Source organism: Notamacropus eugenii, chromosome 4, assembly GCF_028372415.1.
Source record: "Notamacropus eugenii isolate mMacEug1 chromosome 4, mMacEug1.pri_v2, whole genome shotgun sequence".
Taxonomy (NCBI): Eukaryota; Metazoa; Chordata; class Mammalia; order Diprotodontia; family Macropodidae; genus Notamacropus; species Notamacropus eugenii.
The window spans coordinates 409,831,739-409,855,201 of NC_092875.1; the positions used below are offsets into that span (position 1 = coordinate 409,831,739).

At 37.3% G+C, this 23,463-nt stretch overlaps 1 protein-coding gene across 1 annotated transcript in view; it reads right to left on the minus strand.

Annotated features, from left to right (window-relative positions):
• Positions 1–23,463, minus strand: part of ITGA2 (integrin subunit alpha 2) — a 135,573-nt gene that overhangs the window by 63,674 nt on the left and 48,436 nt on the right. The window contains exons 5-11 of the mRNA XM_072605657.1: positions 18,432–18,546; positions 18,125–18,252; positions 14,865–15,013; positions 10,679–10,829; positions 7,807–7,972; positions 4,003–4,076; positions 2,070–2,208 (exon numbers count right to left, since the gene is read on the minus strand). Coding sequence (XP_072461758.1) covers positions 2,070–2,208; positions 4,003–4,076; positions 7,807–7,972; positions 10,679–10,829; positions 14,865–15,013; positions 18,125–18,252; positions 18,432–18,546 — 922 coding nt within the window. The remainder of the gene's footprint in view (positions 1–2,069; positions 2,209–4,002; positions 4,077–7,806; positions 7,973–10,678; positions 10,830–14,864; positions 15,014–18,124; positions 18,253–18,431; positions 18,547–23,463) is intronic.

Here is a 23,463-nt window from a genome sequence, read left to right on the forward strand (position 1 = left end):
CTGGAATCACCATACCAAGAACATATTCCTTGGGTAGACAGCAGTGGAGCAGGTTGGTTAGGAAGATGGAATTGACTAGGCATCTTTCAGCACTTACCTTAGAAGCTTCTGGCTGAGATTACAGAAAAAAGGAAGGTCGTATATGGGTATAAATAAATAAATAAACACATTAAAAGGGAGAAATGGGTCCTCCCACCTCAAATACTCTACTATGAACGTGCATGGGGACAAAAAGTACAAGAACCTCATGATAGTATATGAATATTACCTAGGGGTAATTATTACCTAGGGATGATTTCTTCCGTCTCAGGAGGCAAAAAGCAACAAGACACTCATGATCGCAATGGTGCAGCACCTCCTAAAAGTTCTAGGATCCCATAACAATATTCCAGAGCAGCCAGGTGGTTCAATGAATAGAACACCAGGCCTGGAAGCACTCAGGAAGACCTGAGCTCAAATCTGGCCTCAGACACTAGCTGTGTTGACCCTGGGCAAATCCCTTAACCTTATTTGCCTCAGTTTCCTCATCTGTAAAATGAGCTGGAGAAGACAATAGAAAACAACTCCAGCATCTCTCCAAGAAAACCCCAAAATGGGCTCACAAAGAATTAGACAGGTCTGAAAACAACCGAACAACGGCAAGACAACATTCCATCATCTCATAGTGAGGTACAGCCTAAAGGTCTGGGGCCTGGGTTCAAGTAGGTTCTCATACAGACTGGTTGTGTTTAACCAGAGGTGTTGTGAGGCTTAAATGAATGTATGTAAAGCACTTCACAAACTTTCAAGTGCTACATATATGTCTATTATTAGTGGTATTATTCGCCTACAGTCACCAGGCCTCTAGTTTGGTGATAACGTCATTCCCAGAGCCTTCTACTGCACTCCTGTTGAGCTTGAGCAAGGTTTCTAAAGCAATCCAGGGGTGTGCTGGTAAATATTTAATAACTGGGCTCTCTTGGGATTGTGCAATATATTTTAAGTTTAATCTGCATTATTAACACTTTCTTAAGTCCAGACAATCAACAACAACAAAAAAACCCACCAAAACCCTGATTTGTAGTGACTTTCTGTAATGTTAACGTAAGGTTAATGGTAGGTGGGGGAAGAGCTAAAGATCTTACCGGCCTCAGACATCTTTTGCTAATTTCTGCTGAGGCACTGGTTTTCAAGGATGATGCCCTCTGGCTCTGAGAAGTGTGTAAATACTCTGAGGTGAGGTTTTACTTTGGGGCTTACTCATGGAAAGCATTCATTTGGCCAGATGAGACTCTGGGTAGCTGTTAAGGAGCCCTCCGGCTTTGAAGACCCAGATGGTGGTGCTACTCTCTCAGGTAACTCTGTTGACATGTAATGTCAACAGCTGAATCTGTCTGTTGATCTGTGATGTACATATTCCTTACAGTCAGATAACTGGAAGCCCTGTTGGTTTTTATTTCTCTGCTTGTATTTTCTCTGTTGGTATATGTGTTTGATTAAAGTGATTGTTGACCCCTCAAAAGTTGCTTTCCTTAGAAAAACAGATCTAAGAACTTGTACAGCTGGCTCTCCTGTGTATGCCAGGGTGCTTGCTGTTATACTTTCTGAGGTGTAAATCCTCACACTGAAAGCTGAACTCTTTGATCCCAAGCCAGTTAGAGCAAATTACTGCACACACTTGTGTATGATCTCAGTAAGCTAATTAACTGCTCTTGGTATACTAGGCAAATGCTTTAGATTCTAAGTTGCAGAAGAGTTGTCAATCTGCATTTGTGGAGGAAGTCTCCTCACTAGGTTTCCAAATGGACTAACTGCCTCCCCAGCAATATACCCCAGTCCTTCTAAATGTTTGTAATCTAATGTATAAAGCTAAACTGTTAGATAAGAGATACACAGATAAATAGTGTTCCAAAAGTGAAGCTGACATATCATTGAAAACTGTTTTTATGTGGGTCAATGAACAAATTTAGGAAAAGTTTCATAGAAGAGTAAATCAAACGGTAGAACAGTTAGCATGTGAACTAGCTAAGTAAAGAGTAACAAGAAACCAATTTCATGAAACTTTTACATTTCCTGGGGCCATATCTTACCTAAATATGAACTGTGATTTCTATCTTGCAGAACTTTTTCAAAGGTTTGTCTAGGGAAGATGGAATATCCATGGGGTGTCTGCTGCACGACTGTTCCACTCCAGGCATACGCCCCAACTGCACCCAGTGCCAGACCACCCTTTAAAGGATTATAAAATGAAGATTAATAATAAAGTTCCCTTATAAAACACAAGTTAGGTAATCATTAAACTAAACTATGTCTGAATTCAACAGAAAATGCTTAATATAAGAATATCTCACATACATAGTCAGTGGAATTCTTTTGTAACACTTGTGCTGGAAAACAAGTCTAAACATTTTTGTTAAAGGTAAGCCAAGTTATACAAAACTTTTAGTATACATGAACAAGTTTTAGGGAACAGTTAGACCCATTATACAAGTAAGTTCACAATAATGAGCTTTCCTAATAGGACACTCCCTCCACTGACCAAGGATTTGTTCCAACAGTCCCAAGGAATACAGAATTGAGCAGCTATAGAATCCCTATGAACAAGGTGGGTAGGAAGACTAAATATTGTCTTTGATATCACATACTCAAAACATAAATAAATAAAAAAAACATGTTGTGAAGCAACCTCACAAAATAAACTGCACTTGGCAAAGAAGGCAAAGGTATGGTGGTCTTACTATCTCACCTACCTCCTAAATGGATCACTTTCTTAACTGGTATTTGACCTAACTATCAAGTCAACACTTTTCCTTCCTAGAAGACTTTTATTAAATGAAGCTAACAAAGACAGCTCCCGTTGTGATACTCCACCTACTAAATATATGAGTAAAATATCATGGGTCATGAAGAGAGGACTTAGGCTGTCACATACATACTGTTAATATTCCAAACTGTGAATTCATAATCATTAAATGAGGAAGCCTTTAAGCACTGCGTTTTAAAGCTTAGCATCTATAATTTTAATCTTAAAATAAACAAGATCTAGAAATATACTATTTTGGCTCCCAAACTCAAGTTAACTCAAAGTGATAACTAGGAAACCCAGCAGTACCTTTCTAAGGGAGTAATGGTAGGATGAGACAGCTTTAAAGACCTGCTGGCCCAAGCTTCTTTCAGAAAAAACTGTTGTTTTGACCTAATGACGGCCTCCTTGTGGGTGTTCCATGCCAGAGATATTATGCAGAGGTTCCTGTTATTTTCCCCTTCTTCACTTCCCCTCCCCCTAGCCTCATCTAACTGGAAGAGATAAGAAGTGAATAAATTAAGTATACCACAACAATTTCCTAGGCCAAATACTGTAGTGCCGAGACCTAAATATGGACAGTGATGTCTGTCTTCCTGAACACTTTCAAAAGCTTATCTAAGGAAGGGCCTCCCGACATAATGATGAGAATGAAATATTGGGGCAGAGCTCAGGCAAAGAGAACGGAACAGCTGGGGGTACCCTGGGATCTGAGATCAACACTACCAGCCTGAGCAAGCTTCAGGTGGTTTTTAACTCTTGGTCTTTTCAAAATCATATTTACTTTATGCCTTAAGAATAGAGTCTCAGAACTTGATGACAGGGATAGCTGGAGTTTTTGGTTTTTAATACATTTTCCCAATGATTTACTAGATGATTCCAATTTCTATTTCATAGGAAATTCCAGTTACTTGAATAAAAATGATATGTATGCTCTAACAGGCTCAAGATATTTTCACATATATTGTCTTTTCTTTCCCCACAGAAAGTCCTTCTGATAAGGGAAGAAGAAAGGCACTGTTATATCCCACTTTTAATAGGTGGCAACAGAGAAAGTGGATTAAAAAGACCATATCTAGAAATCAGGATCCCTACCCCAAAACTTCCTTCACTATGGGCTGGTGCAGCCATTATCAGAATGATAAAGTTGACTATCAATTTTTAAGCAAAAACAAACAAACCAGAAGAGTTTGATGACAGAGGTGTTCTAATATACTTACATTTTGAGAATAATCTGCACTGAACCCCACTTGTGACATTTCCAACTGAAAGTTATCACCTCCTTGAACAGTACCTGAGAAATTAATAGTTTTTTAGATGATATTTATGCCATCAATTTGAAGCACAACTTATAATTGGGGTGGGGGAGGAGACAACCAGTCATTTCATCAGGGTAAAGAACATTTAAGGTGTGAAAACTTCATCCATCACTGCAAATTAGCAGACAGTCTGTTGCCTGGAGCACAGAGAAAACGAGCAATTTGCCTATGATTACACAGCAAATTTTTATCAGGGGCAGAACTTGAACCCAGGGCTTCCTGACTCCAAAGCCTGACTATTTCTTCTTCATTAAGCCATATTACCTTGCTTAAGTTTTATATTCACCAAAAACATGAGAAATTTCTAAATTTTTAAATCAGTAAGATAACTGAAATTCCCTATTAGAACAGAAGAAAGGGGGAAAAAGATCTTTGAATTCCAAAGTGTTTCTTGGAGAATCACGAATATTAATTTAGTATTGATAAATTTCTTGGATCAGGAATGAAGTTCTCATTGGTTTCAAGGGTAACTCAAGAGAGGAAGGATGATGAAAAGCGAAGTCATTTTTTTTTGTCATTCATCACTTTAGTACTTGGGTACGAAAGATCCAAATTTTCAGTTGTAGAATATTATTTTTTTAGTCATTTTTTCAATCACGTCTGACTCTTCATGACCTCATCTGGGGTTTTCTTGAAAAAGATATTGGAGTGCTTTGCCATCTCCTTCTCTCCAGCTCATTTTATAGATGAGGAAATTGAGGTCAACAGGGTTAAGTGACTTGCTCAGGGTCACACAGCTAGTAAGCATATGAGGTTAAATTTGAACTCATGAAAACAAATCTTCCTATTCTCCCCTGTGAACTATGAGGCTACTTTGCTGTCCATTTCGAATATTGGTAAATACTAATACATTTAGTTTAATAAGTTATTAAAGCTTAAAACCGCATTGACTTCTGAGTCACTCTTTATATGGGGTTGGGCAGCTAGTATCTTTATTTGCAATTCTACAACCTGCTAAGAGGTGCTTGGGGTTAAACATTAGAGACTGGGATGCCAATCACATCAATTCAGAAATACCTCAATACTACCCACAATATGCCATTAACTATACAATACCACTTCAGTGATGGTTTCTTCATACATCATGATCAATTACAGTTCCTATAAGCTTTGGAAATAGACTTAAGTGGTTCCATGAGCCCATCTATCTAAAAGTGCAAACTACCTACACATTTTCATTCTTTGCATCCTCTGTCTATGTTCAGTCAACTCAATACTCTAGAGGACTTCTTCTCTTTCTCCTATGGGCATCAATATAATATGCAGGCCATCTGTATGTTATCCCTTAATATCACTATGTAGTTGCCCTACCTTCTCTTATCACCATATATCTCCTGGAAGTTAAATTTAGACCACTTCTTGTATACAAGTCATTACTCTTGCACTCTTATTATGTTATCATATATTTCTTCATTAATCATCTACAATTTAGATTCTTTGGGGTATTCAGTATTAGAATTCTTTAGAGTATTCAATAAAATTCACATTCACATGGCATCCCCAAAAGAATACTAGTGTCTAAAATATGGGTATCTGTTTTAGGGAGCAACTTGGGATCATTGAAAATGTTAAATTACACCCCAAATGTGATCCAGCTTCTTCATTTCTGGACTTGGAAATAAAGTCTAAGTTTTGATAGACTTAGTGAGATGACTTTCTACCTGCACCTTAAAATCTGAACAAAAGTTATTCTTTATGCATTTAGTTTTCCCTATGTGGACTGCTGGCCACCTCTTGTAAGTTGATTTCAAGCTTGTTAAGGAGTCTGTGTAGTATTCTGGGACTTGATACAACCAGCGTAATTTCTACAAACAAGAGCACATGAAGGAATTCTCTACTTAAAAGGTATCCTTCTTTCCTCTGGAATCTATTCAGATTCTCTATTCAGAATTCTAGACTCTATTCAGGAAAGCAGGATGTGCAAATTTGGGATATCCACCCCAAATACTCACACGGACTATGTGTGCCCAACCTGTGGTAGAGCATTCCGAGCTCCTATTGGTCTGATCAGCCACAATGAAATTTCACTTTACAATAGTGATGTCATTTCGGTCCTCTTCGAAGACCAAGGTCAACAACCAACCAACCAACCAACCATTCAGATTCTAGACTTTACTTTCTGAGACAAACAAGAACATCTTTGCAGAGCATATTCCTCCTTGTTTTATGCCTTAACTGATGATGATAATTAGAGAATCAGCGCATGAAGTGCAATGCACTTTACTGCATTACCTCTGTGTTTGTAGTGCTAAGGAATCTTGTATGATCTTAACATATACATGGGAGGCACCTGGTAAGAGAAGAGCCTTAAACAATGCATTGTACCCTACCAGCTCAAATGCTGTGTTATCAGTGAATAAAAAATAGCAGAATCCTATATTGTTTCCATCCTTTAGGCACTTGTGTTTTGGTAAAGATGTGGTCTGTTGTAGAAATTGTATGTGAAAACCTATCTATTCTCTTCTCATTATATATAATTAATACTGATGGGTAAGATCAATTTCATAAATATTTCATAGAGATGACAAAGTGGCCTTTAAAATAAACTTTTGAGTCCCATTCTAAAACAATCAACTTGCTATTGTCATGTACCTTACCACAATCAATCGTTATGGTAAAATGTTTTATCCAAAATACATCAAACTCCATAATAAAATATACTGTCTAGAACAGGCAGCAACTTACATACATCAAACTCCATAATAAAATATACTGTCTAGAACAGGCAGCAACTTATATAGCATGAGTCTAATCAGCTCTTGATCATGTAAATTTATGGTGGACAGTAGAGAACAATGCCACAGAAAGCCCCACCAATGCAAATAACCCCTAAATCATTTCTACGTACCTTTGGAATTTATGTTGTGATTGTCATCTCCATCATCTCAAAAGACTTAACACTGGCTTAGTTAATATTAACATCATGCATCAGCTTGAGGTAAAGGAAAAGCTACTCAGAAATGTTCTGAGAGACAGAAGGAGGGTGTCTTTTTATAGAAAGACAGTTGGTCTAATGGTTAGAGTGATAGATTGGGAGTCAGGTCAGCTATGTGACCCTGGGCAAGTGAATCTCATTTTCTTAAGGTTTAAAGCAGGAATCATAATAGTACCTAACTCGTAGGGTTTGTTTGCTGTATTTTTTTGGGGGGTGAAATATTATGTATAAAGTGCTTTGTGCCATATAAAGTGTCTTGTGCCATCTCTATTATTATTATTTCCATTGATAACCTGGTATTTAGAATTTGTCAGCTAAGTGGCTGAGTGGAGAGAGAGCTAGACCTGGAGTCAGGAAGACCTAAGTTCAAATTCGGCTTCAGACACTGACTAGCTATGTGACTCTGGACAAACTATTTAACCCTGTTTGCCTCAGTTTCCTCATCTGTAAAATGACCTGGGGAAGGAAATGGCAAACTACTCTAGTATCTTTGCAAAGAAAACACCAAATGGGGTCACAAGGAGTTGGATATGGCTGAAAAATGTCTAAACTAAACTAAATAATTTTAGAATTTATAGAAATTACATGAATTTCTTTTGCTCTGCCCCCATGTACATTCTAGGGGCCTCAGAAATAACCACTGAAAAGAAGCTTAGTGCCATATTCTAATTATGACTAATTTGAATGTCTTCATTGCCTGGAACTTTAATGCAATGGATATGTTTAACTATGAAATTGTACTGAGAAGATATTTGGAAGCATCACCATACCTTCAATGCTGAAAATACGCTCTCCCAAGGTCCCAGCCTTTTCCAAGAGTGCATCTTCATTGGAAACATTAAAAAAATACCGCTCTGTTGGAGTACTAGCAATTGCTTTGATTTCTTTTATTAAATTTTTTGTGTCAAGTGCATTTCTATTTAAATATCCAAGGACCTAGATAAGAGTTTGAGGGAAAAACAAAAAGTTGTGATATCTGAATTCCAACTGTCCTCTACAAACATCCAGACCAATCTGTGACAGTTTTTGACATCCTTCAATAGACAAGTGACTCAAAGCACATCTCTATCTTTTCACCACCTGCTCTGCCCCTTTAACAGTAATGAAACTTAGGAAACAGCAGAAAGATCTCATCACAGCACTTTGGCAGATGAATGATCTTGGTTTTACTGACTGTGCTTTCCAATGTTAAAGAAGAGAGCTCTTGATTTTCAAACTACAAAATGAATAGAACAGTTTTATGTTTATTAAATAACCATGAATGCTTCTTTACTTGAAAGGTTTAACGTACTTTACACACATTAGTTTTAAAAAGGGAAATAGTAAGTGAAGGGCAAGAATTATTACCCCCACTTTGCAAATTTGAAAAACAAGGCAAAGAGAAGACCATTTATTTGTACACAATCAATAAACCAAATAAATGGATGCTTTTAAACTAAGTAAAGTCTCATGGTTCTTTACCAAAATGGACATTAAGATATTCGAAGCACTTATATAATTACCAAATATGAAATCATAAGGCAAAATTAGGGTAAAAGGATGAACCATATGATGCTGAATGAAATGAAAAAAATTAGACTTGGCATTTCCATCCTGCATACTCACATGTACATAAACAAGCATAAAGCCAAAAGGGTCTTGTTCCCTTTTTCCTTACTCCAAACTCTTCCAAAGTGGTTTATAGGCAATATAAACACTTGGGACTCTATCTCCCATCTCTATGCCTTTGAATTAGCTGTCTCCCATGGCTATAATGCACTCTCCCCTCATCTTTTTGCCTCATAGAATCCTGTCTGCCTTCAGAATCCAGTTGAACCACTACTTTCCACAAAATGTCTTTCCTGATCCCTAAAGCTGTTAGCGTTCTACATACTTAATTCCTTTGTATTTATTACCTTTACAATTACAAGACAGCCACGTGGTACAGTAGATAGAGTGCCAAACCTGGAGTCAGGAAGACTCTTTGTGAATTCAAATCTAGCTTTAGATACTTATTAGTTGTGTGACCCTGGGCACGTCACTTAACCCTCTTTGCCTCATTTTCCTCATCTATAAAATGAGATGGAGAAGGAGATGGCAAACCACTGCAGTATCTTTGCCAAGAAAACCCCAAATGGGGTCACGAAGAACTGGACATGCCTGAAAAATAACTAAACAACAACACCACTTTCATTTACGATTATTTCATGTTATTAGCTGAAAGGCTGATTGAATATCCATGTGGTCCCCTACTCTAAATTTCTGACTTAAAAATGACTACAGCTGATACCCATTTCCAGTTGCTACAGCGCTCACCAAACCCCTTCCTTGTCAAAGCCTTCTAGAGGCTGCAGAGACTGGGCACCCTCCCCCATGCCCTCACTGGAGCTCTCCTATTAGGAGGGAGAACAAAGGAAGCCCAAATACATATTCCCATATGAACAATGTTAAAAGACAGGGTTTGGTTTTCTTACTATTTAATTTCCACTGTATCATGGACTAACTAGAGTTTTGTGACCTGGACTGAGAATACACCTTCTATACTAACATTGTTTCTAAAGAAAAATATATTCCAAGCTTCAAATAACCAATCTGCATGACTGCCATCATGACTACATGATTGTCTATAGCAGTCTTCTTTAAGGAGCATTAAAAAAATTAAATATAATATTTTCAATTTTCCCCAACTACATGTTAAAACATTTTGTAACATTTTTACAAAACGTTTTGAGTTCCAAATTCTATCTTTACCTCCTTCTCTTCCCCCCTCCCTGAAAAGATAAGCAAGGTTATATATGTGCAATCGTGTAAAATTTTTCCATATTAGTTATTTTGTACAAGAAGATTCAAGTGAAAAGAAAGAGAGAATGCTTCAGTCCATATTCAATCAGTATCAGTTCTTTCTCTGGAGGTGGATAGTCATTTAATCTTTTGAGATTGTCTTGGATCATTATATTTCTGAGCATAGCTAAGTATTCACAATTCTTCATTATATGATACCGCTTTTACTGTGTTCAATGTTCTTCTGGTTCTGTTCACTTCATTTTGCATTGGTTCCTGTAAGTCTTTCCAAGTTTTTCGGAAATTATCCTGCTTGCCATTTTTTTAATAGCATAATAACATTGCTTCAAAATCACATACCACAGCTTGTTTAGTCATTCCCCAATTGATGGGCATCCCTTCAATTTCCAAATCTTAGTTGCCAAAAATAGAATTGCTATAAATATTTTTGTAGAAATTAGTCCTTTTCCCTTTTCTATGCCTTTGGGATATAGACCTAGCAGAGGCATTACTGAAGCAAAGGGTATGCACAATTTTATAGCATTTTGGGCATAGTTCCAAATTGCTCTCCAGAATGGTTGAATCAGTTCACAACTAAGGAGCATTTTTTAAGAAAAGGCAGAATGTGAAGAAGTTCTAATCCTACACATTGATGTTGAAAAAACATCAGTGAATGGAAGGGACTATGGAGGTTTTCACGTTAATTTAATGCTACCGGGACAGAAAGATTTTTGAATGAAACTTTGTTGATCCTGTCAACAAGCATGTTGAAATACTGGTTATTTTTCTAAAAGGAATTAAGAATTAACTACAGTGAACAACAATTCTGCAAAATTAAAGGAGAATCAGAGTTGAAGAGGACATTTTTTAAAAGTTACTTACTGCTATGCCAAATCTAAGTATGTTGTCTTCATTGCATTGACTAATAACTTTTTCCAACATTGAGCCATCATGAGATTCACCATCTGTCACAACCACCATAACTTTGGTAGCACTAGGTCGTCCACCAGAGGCTTCAGAATAAGCAAATTCTCTGGAACCATCAAAACATGACAAAAAAGTTAGACAAAAAGAGATCCAATATATAGCCCTCTAGTCTAACTATGAATATATTACTGGATTCTTATCATGCAAGTATCTTGAAGCATGATAACTTTTTCTTTCCAAGAGCATTACCATATGTCCACAGGTTTTCTGTTAGTATATGTAGAAAAGTAAAAAGTAGATTATTTTCATAAGTTATTGCCTTCCTGGCAAAGAACGCTGGCCGAGGAGTCAGGAGATCTGGGTTCAGATCTGCCTTTGATATTAGCTGTTTGACAATGAACAAATTACTTAAAATTCTCTGAGCCTGAGTTTCCACATCTGCAAAATGAACATAACACTTGTACTGCCTATCTCAAGGAGATGTTGTAAGTACTTTGTAAACTTTGAAGTGTTACATAAGTGTGAATTATCATTAAACTCACTACTTTATTCAAATACTAATATAATTTTATAATCATAAAAATCTTACAAATGTCAATAAGTTAATTTATACTCATAAGCTGACAGATTTTCACACAAGATTCCTTAGAATTATCTTGTTACAAGTAGTATTAATGTTTAAAAATAAAAAAAAAATATTTATTTTACTCTCAATAGCACATAGGAAGTACTCTCCCCCCACAACACACACACACACACCTTTTCTTCTCTTTTGATTTCCTTGAGATTGAACTTTGCTGGTTTTCCTCTTCCCTACTTTAAAAACTCCTCTTTTTCCTTTGCTAAAGATAAACTATCTCCCCTAACTTCTCACAAAAAAATGGAGTATTAATGTTTAGAGTAAATAGTTCATGGGGTAGGGTCCATTACACCAGGAGTCCCTTGCTGACTGAGGGACCACACCACCTGCCCCTCAGGAAGCAGAGAGAGGTTTCTTTGAGCATCTTTCTGTGTCTACCCAAACCTGCCAGGAGGAACCCTTGAGTGTCCCCGGGTCACCTTCACCCTACTCCTTTGCTTTCTGATATCACTGACAATGATCAGTAAAGAATATAAAAATGAATTAAATATAGCCTCCATTTTCAAGAAGCTTACAATTCAACTATTTCAATTTTTTTAAAGTTATTAATCAACCATCAACAAGTATTTATTGCACACTTATTATGGGTCAAACACTGTACTAAGCAGTGAGGATGTAAAGAAAAACGCTAACAGTCTCTGCAATAAAGGATCTTGCATTCTTATGGTGGAGAGAACATATACGTAAATCACTACACACAAGATATATACAGAGTGGAGGGAGAGGAGCTGTTGAGGGGAAGGCATTGTAGTGGGAGTAAGAGGAGAGGAGCAGGAGAGAACCAGAAAACTCCTGGAAAAGGGAAGTGGTTGAACTGAATTTTAAGGAAGCCAGGGATTCTAAGAAGTGGCTTTATTTAGCCACCATGGCCCTGGTGAAGTTTCTTGTCATCTGCATTCCTCTGGTATCTCTCTATGACTCTCAGCCCCAGAGGAACTAAATAGTGACAAGAGCTCCTGTACACAGAGTTTCCCATGCTTGCGAGCACAGGTCCACCCAAAACAAAACAGTGCAATGTGTAAAGTCCCTTACAAGGAGAGATGAGACATTGGCTCCTGTTATAAAATGGCGTATATGTGCTAAGCACTTTACAAAAATTATTTCATTTGATTCTCTCAAAAACTCTGGAAGGAAGGTACCATTATCATCCCCATTTTATAGTTGAGGAAAATGAGGTAGACAGAGGTTAAGTGACTCGCCCAGGGTCATACACATAGAAAGGATCTAAGATCCAAATTTGAGCTCAGATCCTCCTGAATGAATGCCCGTTACTCTATCAATTAATACTACTATACTTGGAGTACCTGAATTTAAGTCTCATTTTCAATACTTACTAGCTATGTGACTATGCCCAAGTAATTTTCATATTCTAAACTTCAGTTTCCTCCCCTATAAAATGGAAATACTTAGGCTAGCAAAAGCTATCTTCAAGTTGTGGTGAAAAAATATTACATAATTATGTTATTATTTCAATGAGAGAATTTTCAGCAATGTTCACTGCCTCAGAGAGGTCAAGAAGCATGATGAGTTTAAAAAGAACTCTGAATTTTGTGATTGGGGTGTTACTGGTGACATTCCATAAGGGAGTTTGCTACATAACTTATCCTTGGGACTGAAAGTTGTATACTAAAGAGGTTTCTGTTTCAGCAACTAAGGAGTGACTAGGTACTGGAGAACTTGAATAAATGAATGGGGATAACTTTTCTCCAGAAGTTTGGTTACAAAAATAAGGTGAAAAATGGGACAGTAACTTCAAACTTTAGAAGGGAATAAAGAAAGTTGGTATAACCTTGAAAGGTCTTTGGGTAGAATCGAAAGAGAAACAGTGGAGAAGAAAGCAATGGTAACTGATTAAGGAGCATTACGCAGGACTGGGTATAGGGACTAAACGACTTTTTGGGGTGATTGAAAGTATCACTGAAATGACAAATAATAAGAGTCCAAAAAGGATAGAGAAGCAAATGAAGCTAAGAAGAAAACGGACCAGGAGAAGGGGCGGAAAAGTAGGTTTTCTGATGTGGCTAAACAGTATCACCAGATGGAGGTGGAAAGGCACAAGGTTGTCAGTGAATGACATTTCTTAAGTCCAAGTTATTGGAGAAGGGTGGCCACTGGACCTAAAAAAATCAAGGAGCCTCTCAGTCTGGAACATTAGAAGGGTTTTATATATAGGCATTAATGAAAACTTGTGTAATTTATACATACTCGATGAATTCTAAAGCCCTTGGCAACAAGCAACAATAATGATAACTCCCTAGTAAATTAACAGATTTTAGTTAAAATAAAAACCTTGAGTTGACAGTGGAATCATAACAGTGACCCTGATAACTTAACTCTTCATATCATTGGACCACAGCACTTATTCTATTTTTAATCAGATTATGGAAAATAATTATGTTAGCTTTTCCTCTGTAGTTTTTAATTATACTATTTATAGACCTTTTAATTTTAATAAGCCCCTTGGGTAGAACATTTTTTTAAAAAACCCATTAAATTCTCTAAATATATTCAAACAACTAGTTTCTTATACTGTGGACTTTACATCTCCCATGCATGTCTACTTCAACATATCACTTTAATCAATTAAGGTAAAATATAAGAACTTGTTCCTAATTTTCCTTTAATGTTTTTCTATTTCTTTGATTCCTTTGCCATTTTGCATTGTCTAAGAATTAGCCTTTGATTATCAATCAATAAGCATTTATTAAACACCTACTACATCCCGGGCACCGTGCTAATTCTAATATATAAAAAAATAGGTGCTGAACATGGATATAAAAAGAGGCAAAAGATAGTCCTCTCAAGAAGCTTACCATCTAATGTGGAAATCAACATGCGAGCAAATATATAAAAACAAGCTATATACGCAATGAATAAGAAAGCACTGGAATTAAGAGGGGTTAGAAGAGGCTTCCTGTAGAAAGTGGGATTTTAACTGGGACTTGAAGGAAGTCAAGGAGGTCAGTAGTTAAGAGTGGAGGAGGGCAAATGTTCCAGACATGGGGGAGAGCCAGAAAAAATGCCCAGAGCTGAGAGATGGAGCTTATTTATGGAATAGCCAGGAGGCTAGTGTTACTGGATGGAAGAGTATGTGAAAGGAAGTCAGATGTAAAAAAACTGGAAAGGTAGAAGAGGATTAGCTTATGAGGGACATTGAATGCCAAGCAGAGCATTTATATTTACTCCTGGAAGCAACAGATGAGATTTCTGAGTAGGAGGATGGTGGTGATATGATCAGACCAGTGTTATAGGAAAATCACTTTCGTGGCTGAAAGGAAGATGGACTGGAGTGGGAAGAAACTTGAGGCAAGCAGACCCATCATTAGGCTACAGCAATAGTGAAGGCATGAGGTGAAGAGGGCCTCTACTAGTGTGGTGGTAGTATCAGAGGAGAGGAAGAGGCATATTCCAGAGATGTTGCAAAGGTGAAATCAGCAAGCCTTGTCAACAGCCTGGATAAGAGAAGGTAAGAGATAGTGAAATATTCAGGATGACTCATACCTGGCAAATTGAATTGCTTTGAAAGTATTAGTGAGATCTCCACCATGCTGGAATGTTTGGGAAGTTGCTTTAACCATTTCTTCTTTTGTATTAAAAGTACTCATGTTGAACACAACTCGTGGATCATTTCCATACTGAATTAATCCCACCTTGAAAAAATAGAAAGTATATGTAAAAAAGAGAAAAATCGAAGTCTTTTGGTAAATTATTATTCCTGTTAAACACAAAAGAGTACTTTATGACACTCTAGGGATGCTTTCATTGGTATAGGGAACTTTCAAGTGAGGAAACTCCTTCCATCAATACATTGTGCTCTTACCTTCTCTACAACTCAAGGACTTAGATAGTTGCTGAGAACACTGAAAAATTAAGTGACTAACCTAGGGTCATCCAGACAGTATATGTCAGGGTGGGATTTGAACTCAAGCCTTGTTTCAAAGCCACATGTCTATCTATTACATCATATTGTCTAAAATATCAGTTATTTCACTCTTAAGCCAATATTTCTTTTATTTTAAATAAAAATTTCTCTCAGTCTGTCAGTTCACTGAAGTAGTGTTTGGCCTGGGAAAGTGACAGACTTTACTTATACATAATGGAATTAGAGACAATGAAGAAAAAAAGACTTCTAAAATGACTGTGAACATGGGAAATCGCCACAAAAATACAGAACCCTTTTCATTAACGGACACCAGAAATCCAAGTGTGTGTATATATCTCTATGTGTGTGTATATATCTCTATATATCTCTATATATGTTTGTATGTATGTGTATATATATACATATATATACACATACATATAAAGATATAGATAACAATCTATACAACATTATAAAAGGCATGGATGTGAAGTATAGAGGCATGTTCATCATGCCACAGAATACTAAAAAGAAAAGCATCCTGTCAAAATTTCAGTGAATTGGGCTTTATGACAAATTAAAGGATGTTACTACATTATCCCAAATGATGGATATTGTGGTACAGAAGTCTTAATAGTCAGTAAACAGGACTAAGTGACCTATTACAAGGCTACTGAAATAGTTAAGGTAAATGATAATAAACATGTCCACTACTGGTAGACAGCTAGATGGCACAATGGATAGAATGCCAGATCTAGAATCAGGAAGACCCAAGTTCAAATCCAATCTCCAACACTTAGTAGCTGTGTGACCCTGGACAAGTTGATTAACCCTATTTGCCTCAGTTTCCTCATCTGTAAAATGTGTTGGAGAAGGAAATGGCAAACCTCTATAGTACCTTTGCCAAGAAAACACCAAATGGGGTCACAAGGAGCTGGAAATGACTGAATAACAATGCTGGTGGTGGCCATAGAAAAAGGGAAAGGGGAGCTTTTGTTGGATTCAAGAGATATTGTGATATAACTTAATAGAAGAAAGAGTCACAGATAACCTGAAGATTTCAAATATGGGGGAGCCAAGGTAAATGATGGTAATCACTCAACAGAGAAAGAATGAAGAGTAAGGAAAAATATGTTTTTAGGGAAAGATAAAGGAGTGATTTTGGCTTTATTCATTGGTAAAGGGAACTTTCAAGTGAGGAAACTCCTTCCATCAATGCACTGTGCTCTTACCTTCTCTTACTGGCTTATTATCTTATTGGCTTTGACATGTCAGTGGGCCATTTAGATAGGGATGAATATCTGTAGGTAGTCACTGATACAAGTCTGGGGTTCAAGAGAGAATCAGAGCTGGAGGTACAGATTTGGCCATCATTTATAAAGGGACAAGGGTTAAAGCCACAAGAGTGAATGAGACTGCCAAAGAAAACATAAGAGGGACCCAGGACCCAGATTCTTGGTGTTCCATACTTCAAAGAGTCAAGAAGACAGGGAGGTAGATGGTATAGATTATGGAATCTCAAAAGTCAAAAGGAAAGAATTTGTTGAAGGAGAGGGAAGTCAAATACATCAAATGCTACAGAGAAGTCAAAGAGGCTAAGTCTTGAATAAAAATTCACTAGATTTAATGATTTTGGAGATTAACAGTGATCTTTGAGAAATCAGTCTCAGTAGAGTGGTAGTAATGGAAGCCAGATGATAAGAGTCCAAGGAAAGTACATGATAAGGGAATATAAGCATTGGATATAGACATCTTTTTCCAATAGTTGATCCATGAATAAAAGAGAAATGGGACAGTAGGTGGGTGGAGCAAGAGTCAAAGTCTTTAAATTAAGACAGGAAGAGTCTAGTAACAAGGATGAAATTGGAAATATGTGAGGAAGGGATGGTTATTGAAGTAGGGTCCTGGGGAAAAAGGAAACAGAAGGGACTAAAAACAAATAAATAGTATTAGTTTGAGCAGGAATAGATAGCTCTTTTTTTGACACAGGAGAAAAGTAGAAGAGAAGGAGTTATGATGCTGAGAAATTACTGGAAGAGAAAGGGGATGAAGGAGCTGCCTACCAGAGGCTGGAAGCTGTTATGAGAGAAGAATATGAGAGTATGGAATTAAGCGGCTTAAGGAGAAAGAAAAAGTTTTAGAATAATAGCTAATATTTAAAGAGTAAAGAAGGTTTGCGAAGCACTTTACAGCAACACCAATTATTATAACTAACTTCAGCACCTTAAGATTTGTAAAGCACTTAATAATGATAACAATAAATTTAACAACCATGATGATGACAACAACTTTATGTAGCACCTTAAGGTTTGTAAAGTGCTTTACAAATATGATCTCATTTTATCCTTACAACCCTGAGATGGAGCTATCATCATTATCCCCATTTTTCAGATGAAGAAATTGAGGCAGGTGGTTAACTGACTTGCCCATGACCATGCAAAGTAATATAATAATATATTGAGCACAGAACATAAAAACTTACAAAACACAATATAAAAATCTGAGGAGGGACTTGAATTCAGGTTTTCTTGATTATGGGTCTTGCATTCTATCCACTGTACAAGTAGCTGTCCCACATGTTATCTCTTTTGCTATTTATGATACTCTGTGAGTTTGATAGTTTTATTTATTTTTTTAGACTCTTTTTATGGAAAACAAAACAGACTCAGACAACTTAAGTGGTTTTTCCAAGGTCATATAGTAATTAAGTGTCTGAGGCAGGATTCAAACCCAGATCTTTCCTGACTCCAAGCTCCTCAGACTATATCATGCATCCTCATGGAAGAATCACTGTGGAGAATCAATTAGCTCAATAGCTGGTAAAGGCTTGGCTGAGGCGGTGACCTCAGAAAACCTATTCAACACAGAAGGTTAGCATCCTTCTAATTAGTGTCCTTACCTGAGTCTTGTGGGGACCTATATCCAGGCCTTGCACGAATTTGACCAAAAAATTCTTCACTGCACTCCAGGGATAAATGCTGTTTGATTCATCACATACAACCACAACGTCAATGAAGGATGGGCAGGCTAAAACCGGAAAGGAAGAGAGAGTTAGGTTGGAGGGACAGAGGTTTGCAGAGCTGGGGCGAGTTTTGGAGTCCACAAAGACATTACACTTAAAAAGGAAAAAGATCTTCAACCAATTTTATGATGCCCTCCCCCAAATTTAATTCATTGTCCATAATAGTTGTGTTTGAATGCCTTACTCTGAACTGCAGGTGAAAAGCTGTTGAGAAGCTGGAAACTGGGGCTAACATCAGAACAGATGCCAGTTGCATAATATTGATTTCCACACTGCTGGGCCCACAGGGGTCCACATGTCTTCAAAGGAATGAGAAATACATTGATATTAAAAGCACTGAAAAACATATTATTTCTTCCCTCTCAACACAAAAATCACTTCTATTCATTTATGAGATGCCACAGGCCCAGGGATCAGGTAGCTAGAACATTAAAAATCTCCAGTGCAGCAAATAAGACAGTTCAACTCATAAGAAGTAGTTAGGGAAAACGTGTGTGAAGAAGGAAGCAGCTCAAGATTTACTCCACCTCCCTGCAGTCCTTCCATTATCACAGGGAAGAGGTTTAAGGGTTGGTGTTATCAGCCCAGGTACTGAGCTGACTGAAGGAATCCAGATAGGCCCAGGAGCAGAAACAGAAAGGAATATGTCACCTTCCCTGATAGGGCTCCACTTTTCATCTGCTGCTGTGGAACAAGAAGCCACTCCCAGGATCATCTCATTACTTTTAAACTCACCACTATGCTGCCAACTCAAGTCTTGAGTGACACCACCTTTTTCAGCCTCCTCTGCTCTCTGTTTGGAGGGCTACAGGGCACAGTACCAAACTCTTTCCAGCGCCTTCCTTTACAGGGGGCAGAAACTGGATTCTTACTTATTCCACTTTGCATTCTACTCTGCCCCTCCATTCTGGGTACCTCCTGGTGTGTTCCTCCACCTTTCTTGCCTCTTCTTCTATATTGTTTCCCTCCATTAGAGTGTAAACCCCTTTAGAGCAGGAGCTTTCTTTTTATTAATTATATTTCGAGCAATTTGTACCAGCAATTTGTATGGTACATCCTGAGTGATTGATTAATGTTTATTGGACTGGATTAGAAACCAAAGGGATGGCAACTTTGGGACTTTCAGTAGCCCAGGAAGCAGAAGCAAGTAAAAGCCCACTTTTTCATTCCTGGGCCTTTGATACCTGGTGCATTCAGCTTAACTTGGTGATGGCAAGCAATGTGTGCTCATTTCAATATACCTACTTCGTATTTTGCTGAGAACATTTCACTGTAAAGATGGCATAAGATGGCAGAACCATAGAGTTAGAGCAGAGGCTCTAAGCTATTTTTTTCGTATGATGAATGAACCCTTTGCAGGGTGGTATAGCCTACAGACTTGTTCTCAAAATAATGTTTTTAAATAATTAAAGGAAATGCTAAATTTCAGTTGGAGGTTAGTGAAAATATAGATGGAGTTTGTTTTTTTTCCATCCAAGTTCACAGACCCCTTAGAATCTATCCATAGACAACTTGGGGGAGGAGAAAGAAAACCACTTGAGTGAAAGCTAAAAAAGACCTTAGAGGTCATGTAGTTCAAGCACTTTGTTTTAAAATGAAAAAACAAAACAAAAAAAAACCCCTGAAGTTCACAGAGGTTAAGTGATTTGACTAAATGAACACATATAGAAAAGGGTGAACCCATGTCCCCTGACTCCAAGTCCAGTGGAACATTCTACTATACCAGGCTGATGCTATCAACTTGATTCAACCCTATCAAGTTGATTCCCTATCAACTTATTGGCTATTGAACTTTCTCCAAACTAGTATATAACCTCTATTTTCTAGGCCCCTATATTTATTGTTTGGTCTCTGCCATTTTATATATATAACATTATTTGTCTTTACAATCTCTTCAAGTCTACCCAAAATCACCACTCTCTCTTTTATTCCTTCTCTTTTATGCTATTTACTACAATTATTCCCACATAGTCCTTTTCCTTGATCTGGCTCCTAATTCTAAATCTTTGGATTCCAAGGATGCCAGACTAAGTCATGATGAAGTCCTAAAATTTATATGTTAAAACTCAGAGAAAACCTAACTTATTTGGTTATTTGAAAAAGCAAAGCATAACGGAGAGGGAGCCTTCCCTGTGACCTGGCTGTAACTCTGGGCATTGCCACTTCTCAGAGCCCTAAGGTTACACAGCAAGATTAAATTGCAGAATAGCTACTGATCTTCATTGGTTGAGTTTCCTCACTGGATATTCCCAAACTGATGAATTAATAGATTTAGACCATCTTTCCACATCCTCCCTCCCCCAAATTCAGAAAATATGCTTAAAAAGGAAAACAAGCAAAGACAAAAAGATCCACAAGAAAGCTCTTTAGCCTAATGTGTAGGTATAGGTTGGCATCATTAAATAAAAATGGACAAAAAGATTTCAGATTCTTATGAACAGTGAGATGGGAGAAAGTGGAATCATTGGAACCAATCTTCCTGTTGGTAGCCAAAGGATGACCAATGAAAGAGAAGAGGAAACAGCTGTCTTAACATTTCATGCTCCATGTCCCAGATATACTTTTCCTCTTTAAAACTGGCTTACCAGGCCAAGTACATTGAGAAAGCATTCATTTTCAAAACCTTTAAATGGCTTCTAAAGTTTCTAATAATGCTTCTTCCTATATCCCTTCTAAACTGCTCAAGAGTTCTTTAGAATTCTCTAACCAGAGAGAGAGAGAGACAGACAGAGACAGAGAGACAGACACAGAGACAGACAGAGACAGAGAGACAGAGAAAGAGAGGGGGGAGGGAGAGAGAGAGAGAGATGATTGATTCCTTAATGGGTTAAATATACAAAGAATTAATTGATAATGGATAGCCTTTCTTCTTAGAAGAAATGAGAAACAGCATTAAAGAGCTGAAATTGGGAGATGCCAGTTGAGAATATCAAAGCTTACTTTAATATTGGAATTTAAAGTCAAGTCTACAAATCTGATGACTAGCAGTTTTTTCCACATAAATCTTAAGAATGCTTTAAAGAGCATAACTTCTTAAGTATTTAAGGAAATAGTTTCTGCACTGACTCTTTAACAAGGCATTTTATTTGCTTCTTATTATTGTAGCCACTCAATTCAGCCCTCATATCCATTGTTCCTTACCAGGAAGTACAATTTACAAATACAAATCTGAGAGGCAAAACTTTAGTTTCACAGAATTAAAATGGAATTAAAATACTTTAAATTCTAATGCATACCTATTTGTGAACACATTCATTCCTAAAACAAAGAGGAAGGTAATGAAGACTCCAAAATATCAGAAGTCACAAAACAAATTATTGAAGCATACCCCCCAGGTATTCATAAATAGAGGTATTCACATTTACCAAGTTCATATTTTATACCTTAATTGGCAATATAAAATGTTATCCATCTCCAAATAGAGAAGCTATAGACTCAGAGTACAGACGGAAAGATTTGTTTTCCCTTTCTTTATTTTTCTTCCTCCCCCCATCCCAAGAACATGGCTATTGCAGGAATATGTTTTGCCTTACTGCCTTTGTATGATAGGTATTCTATTTCTTGCCTTCTCAATGAGTGGGGGAAGGGGTAAAAGGAGGGAGAAAATACAGAATAAGAAATAACATTTTGGAAAATGTATTTTATATCTTTACTTAGTGATAATTGGGAGGTAGAGCCAAACAATTATTTTGGCACTATCCAAAGTATAGCTACAATCAAAGCTACCATTTGAGCCCCAGAGTCATAAAATACACTGATCTGAACATATGTAAAATACTCTCAGATAATGTTCCTTGTTACAAAGCTGGTGGGTATCTATTCCACATGTAGCTAAGTAAATTTCAAATAAAATTTTGTAGGAAGTGAATTGTCAAGGACAAGGCTAAGTAATAATATTTGTCACTTGGTGTAAAGTTAAGGGAATTTGAAGATCTTCCCTGTCCCTTAATAGGCCCAGGTGACCTGCTTTGAGCTCTGGCCCAGCCCACATCTTGAGTCACATGAAGCCCATGGTGGGAGGAGTGAGCTGAATAGATAGAGTGGGAAGAGAATGTGAGGCAGAGCTAGGAGAGAGTGAGGTAGAACAGAGGCAGAGCAGCTAGTGTGAGTGAGAGAGGGAGGAATTTTGCCTAGGGGAGCTTGTTTGTGGGGAGGCCTAAGGAAGGGAAGGCTTTGGGATGTCAGTGCTCCCTGGATTGGTGGTATGAATGAACTTCTTTATTACCATGTTGGATTTGGCTTTCTGGTAACTGAATAAATTTCTTGGTTTTGTCTTTGAGGAAGAGAGTTACTTATGTTTTATGAATTTACTCTGGAAATACGCATGCATATTCATAGCAGCTGCTGTGGATATTACATTGGCCTTACACTTGGGTATCAAAGAAGGAAGGAAGGAAGCTTTATTGAGTGCCTACTATATGTAAGACATGGTATGAAGCACTTTTACCTTGTGAGGTAAGTACAGTTACTATTCACATTTTACACTTGAGGAAACTGAGGCAAGGTCACACAACTCATTAAGAGTTTGAGGCCAGACATCTTTCTGACCCTTGGCAAAGCACTCTCTCCTCTGCAAGACCTAGCTCCAGTGAGATAGTGTGAAGAGTTTGGTGCCACTTCACCCCAATCTTAGAGTCAGAGTATGTTAGAACCGGAAGGGATCTTTGAGATCATCTTATCTGACTCACTAATTTTACAGGTGAAGAAGCTGAGATATTAGAAGATTAAGCAGCATGCCCAGGTCCCACAGTCTAAGACTCCTAACTGTAGCCCCGGGTTTTTCTTTTTCTACTGTACCATGCCTCCTCCCTTCTTTCCTTAAGAACAGAATTTTAAAAAAAATAAAAACTTTTTTTTAATTTATTAAGGGTAACAAAACAACCAAAGATCACTAACTGAAAACTACTTAAATGCATGTGTCACAGCAAGTGTTGCAGAATATCATTTAAACAGAGAGAGATACGTTCAGTAATTTTAAACCAAAATATTTGAACTTGGATAGTAACAGAGTTGAATATTCCACTTTAGAAATGAAAAGGCTGCCAAAGCCTCAAATGAAAACAATACTCTGGAAAACAGAGACTTTGATTTACAGACCAGTAATGCTCATGAGTTGACCTCATTTTTGCATGCAGATCTGTTACTCAAATTAATTTAATTTCTATGTTATTTTCCCAGTTATCATTAGTACGATTTCTCCATAGTGTATTCTATAA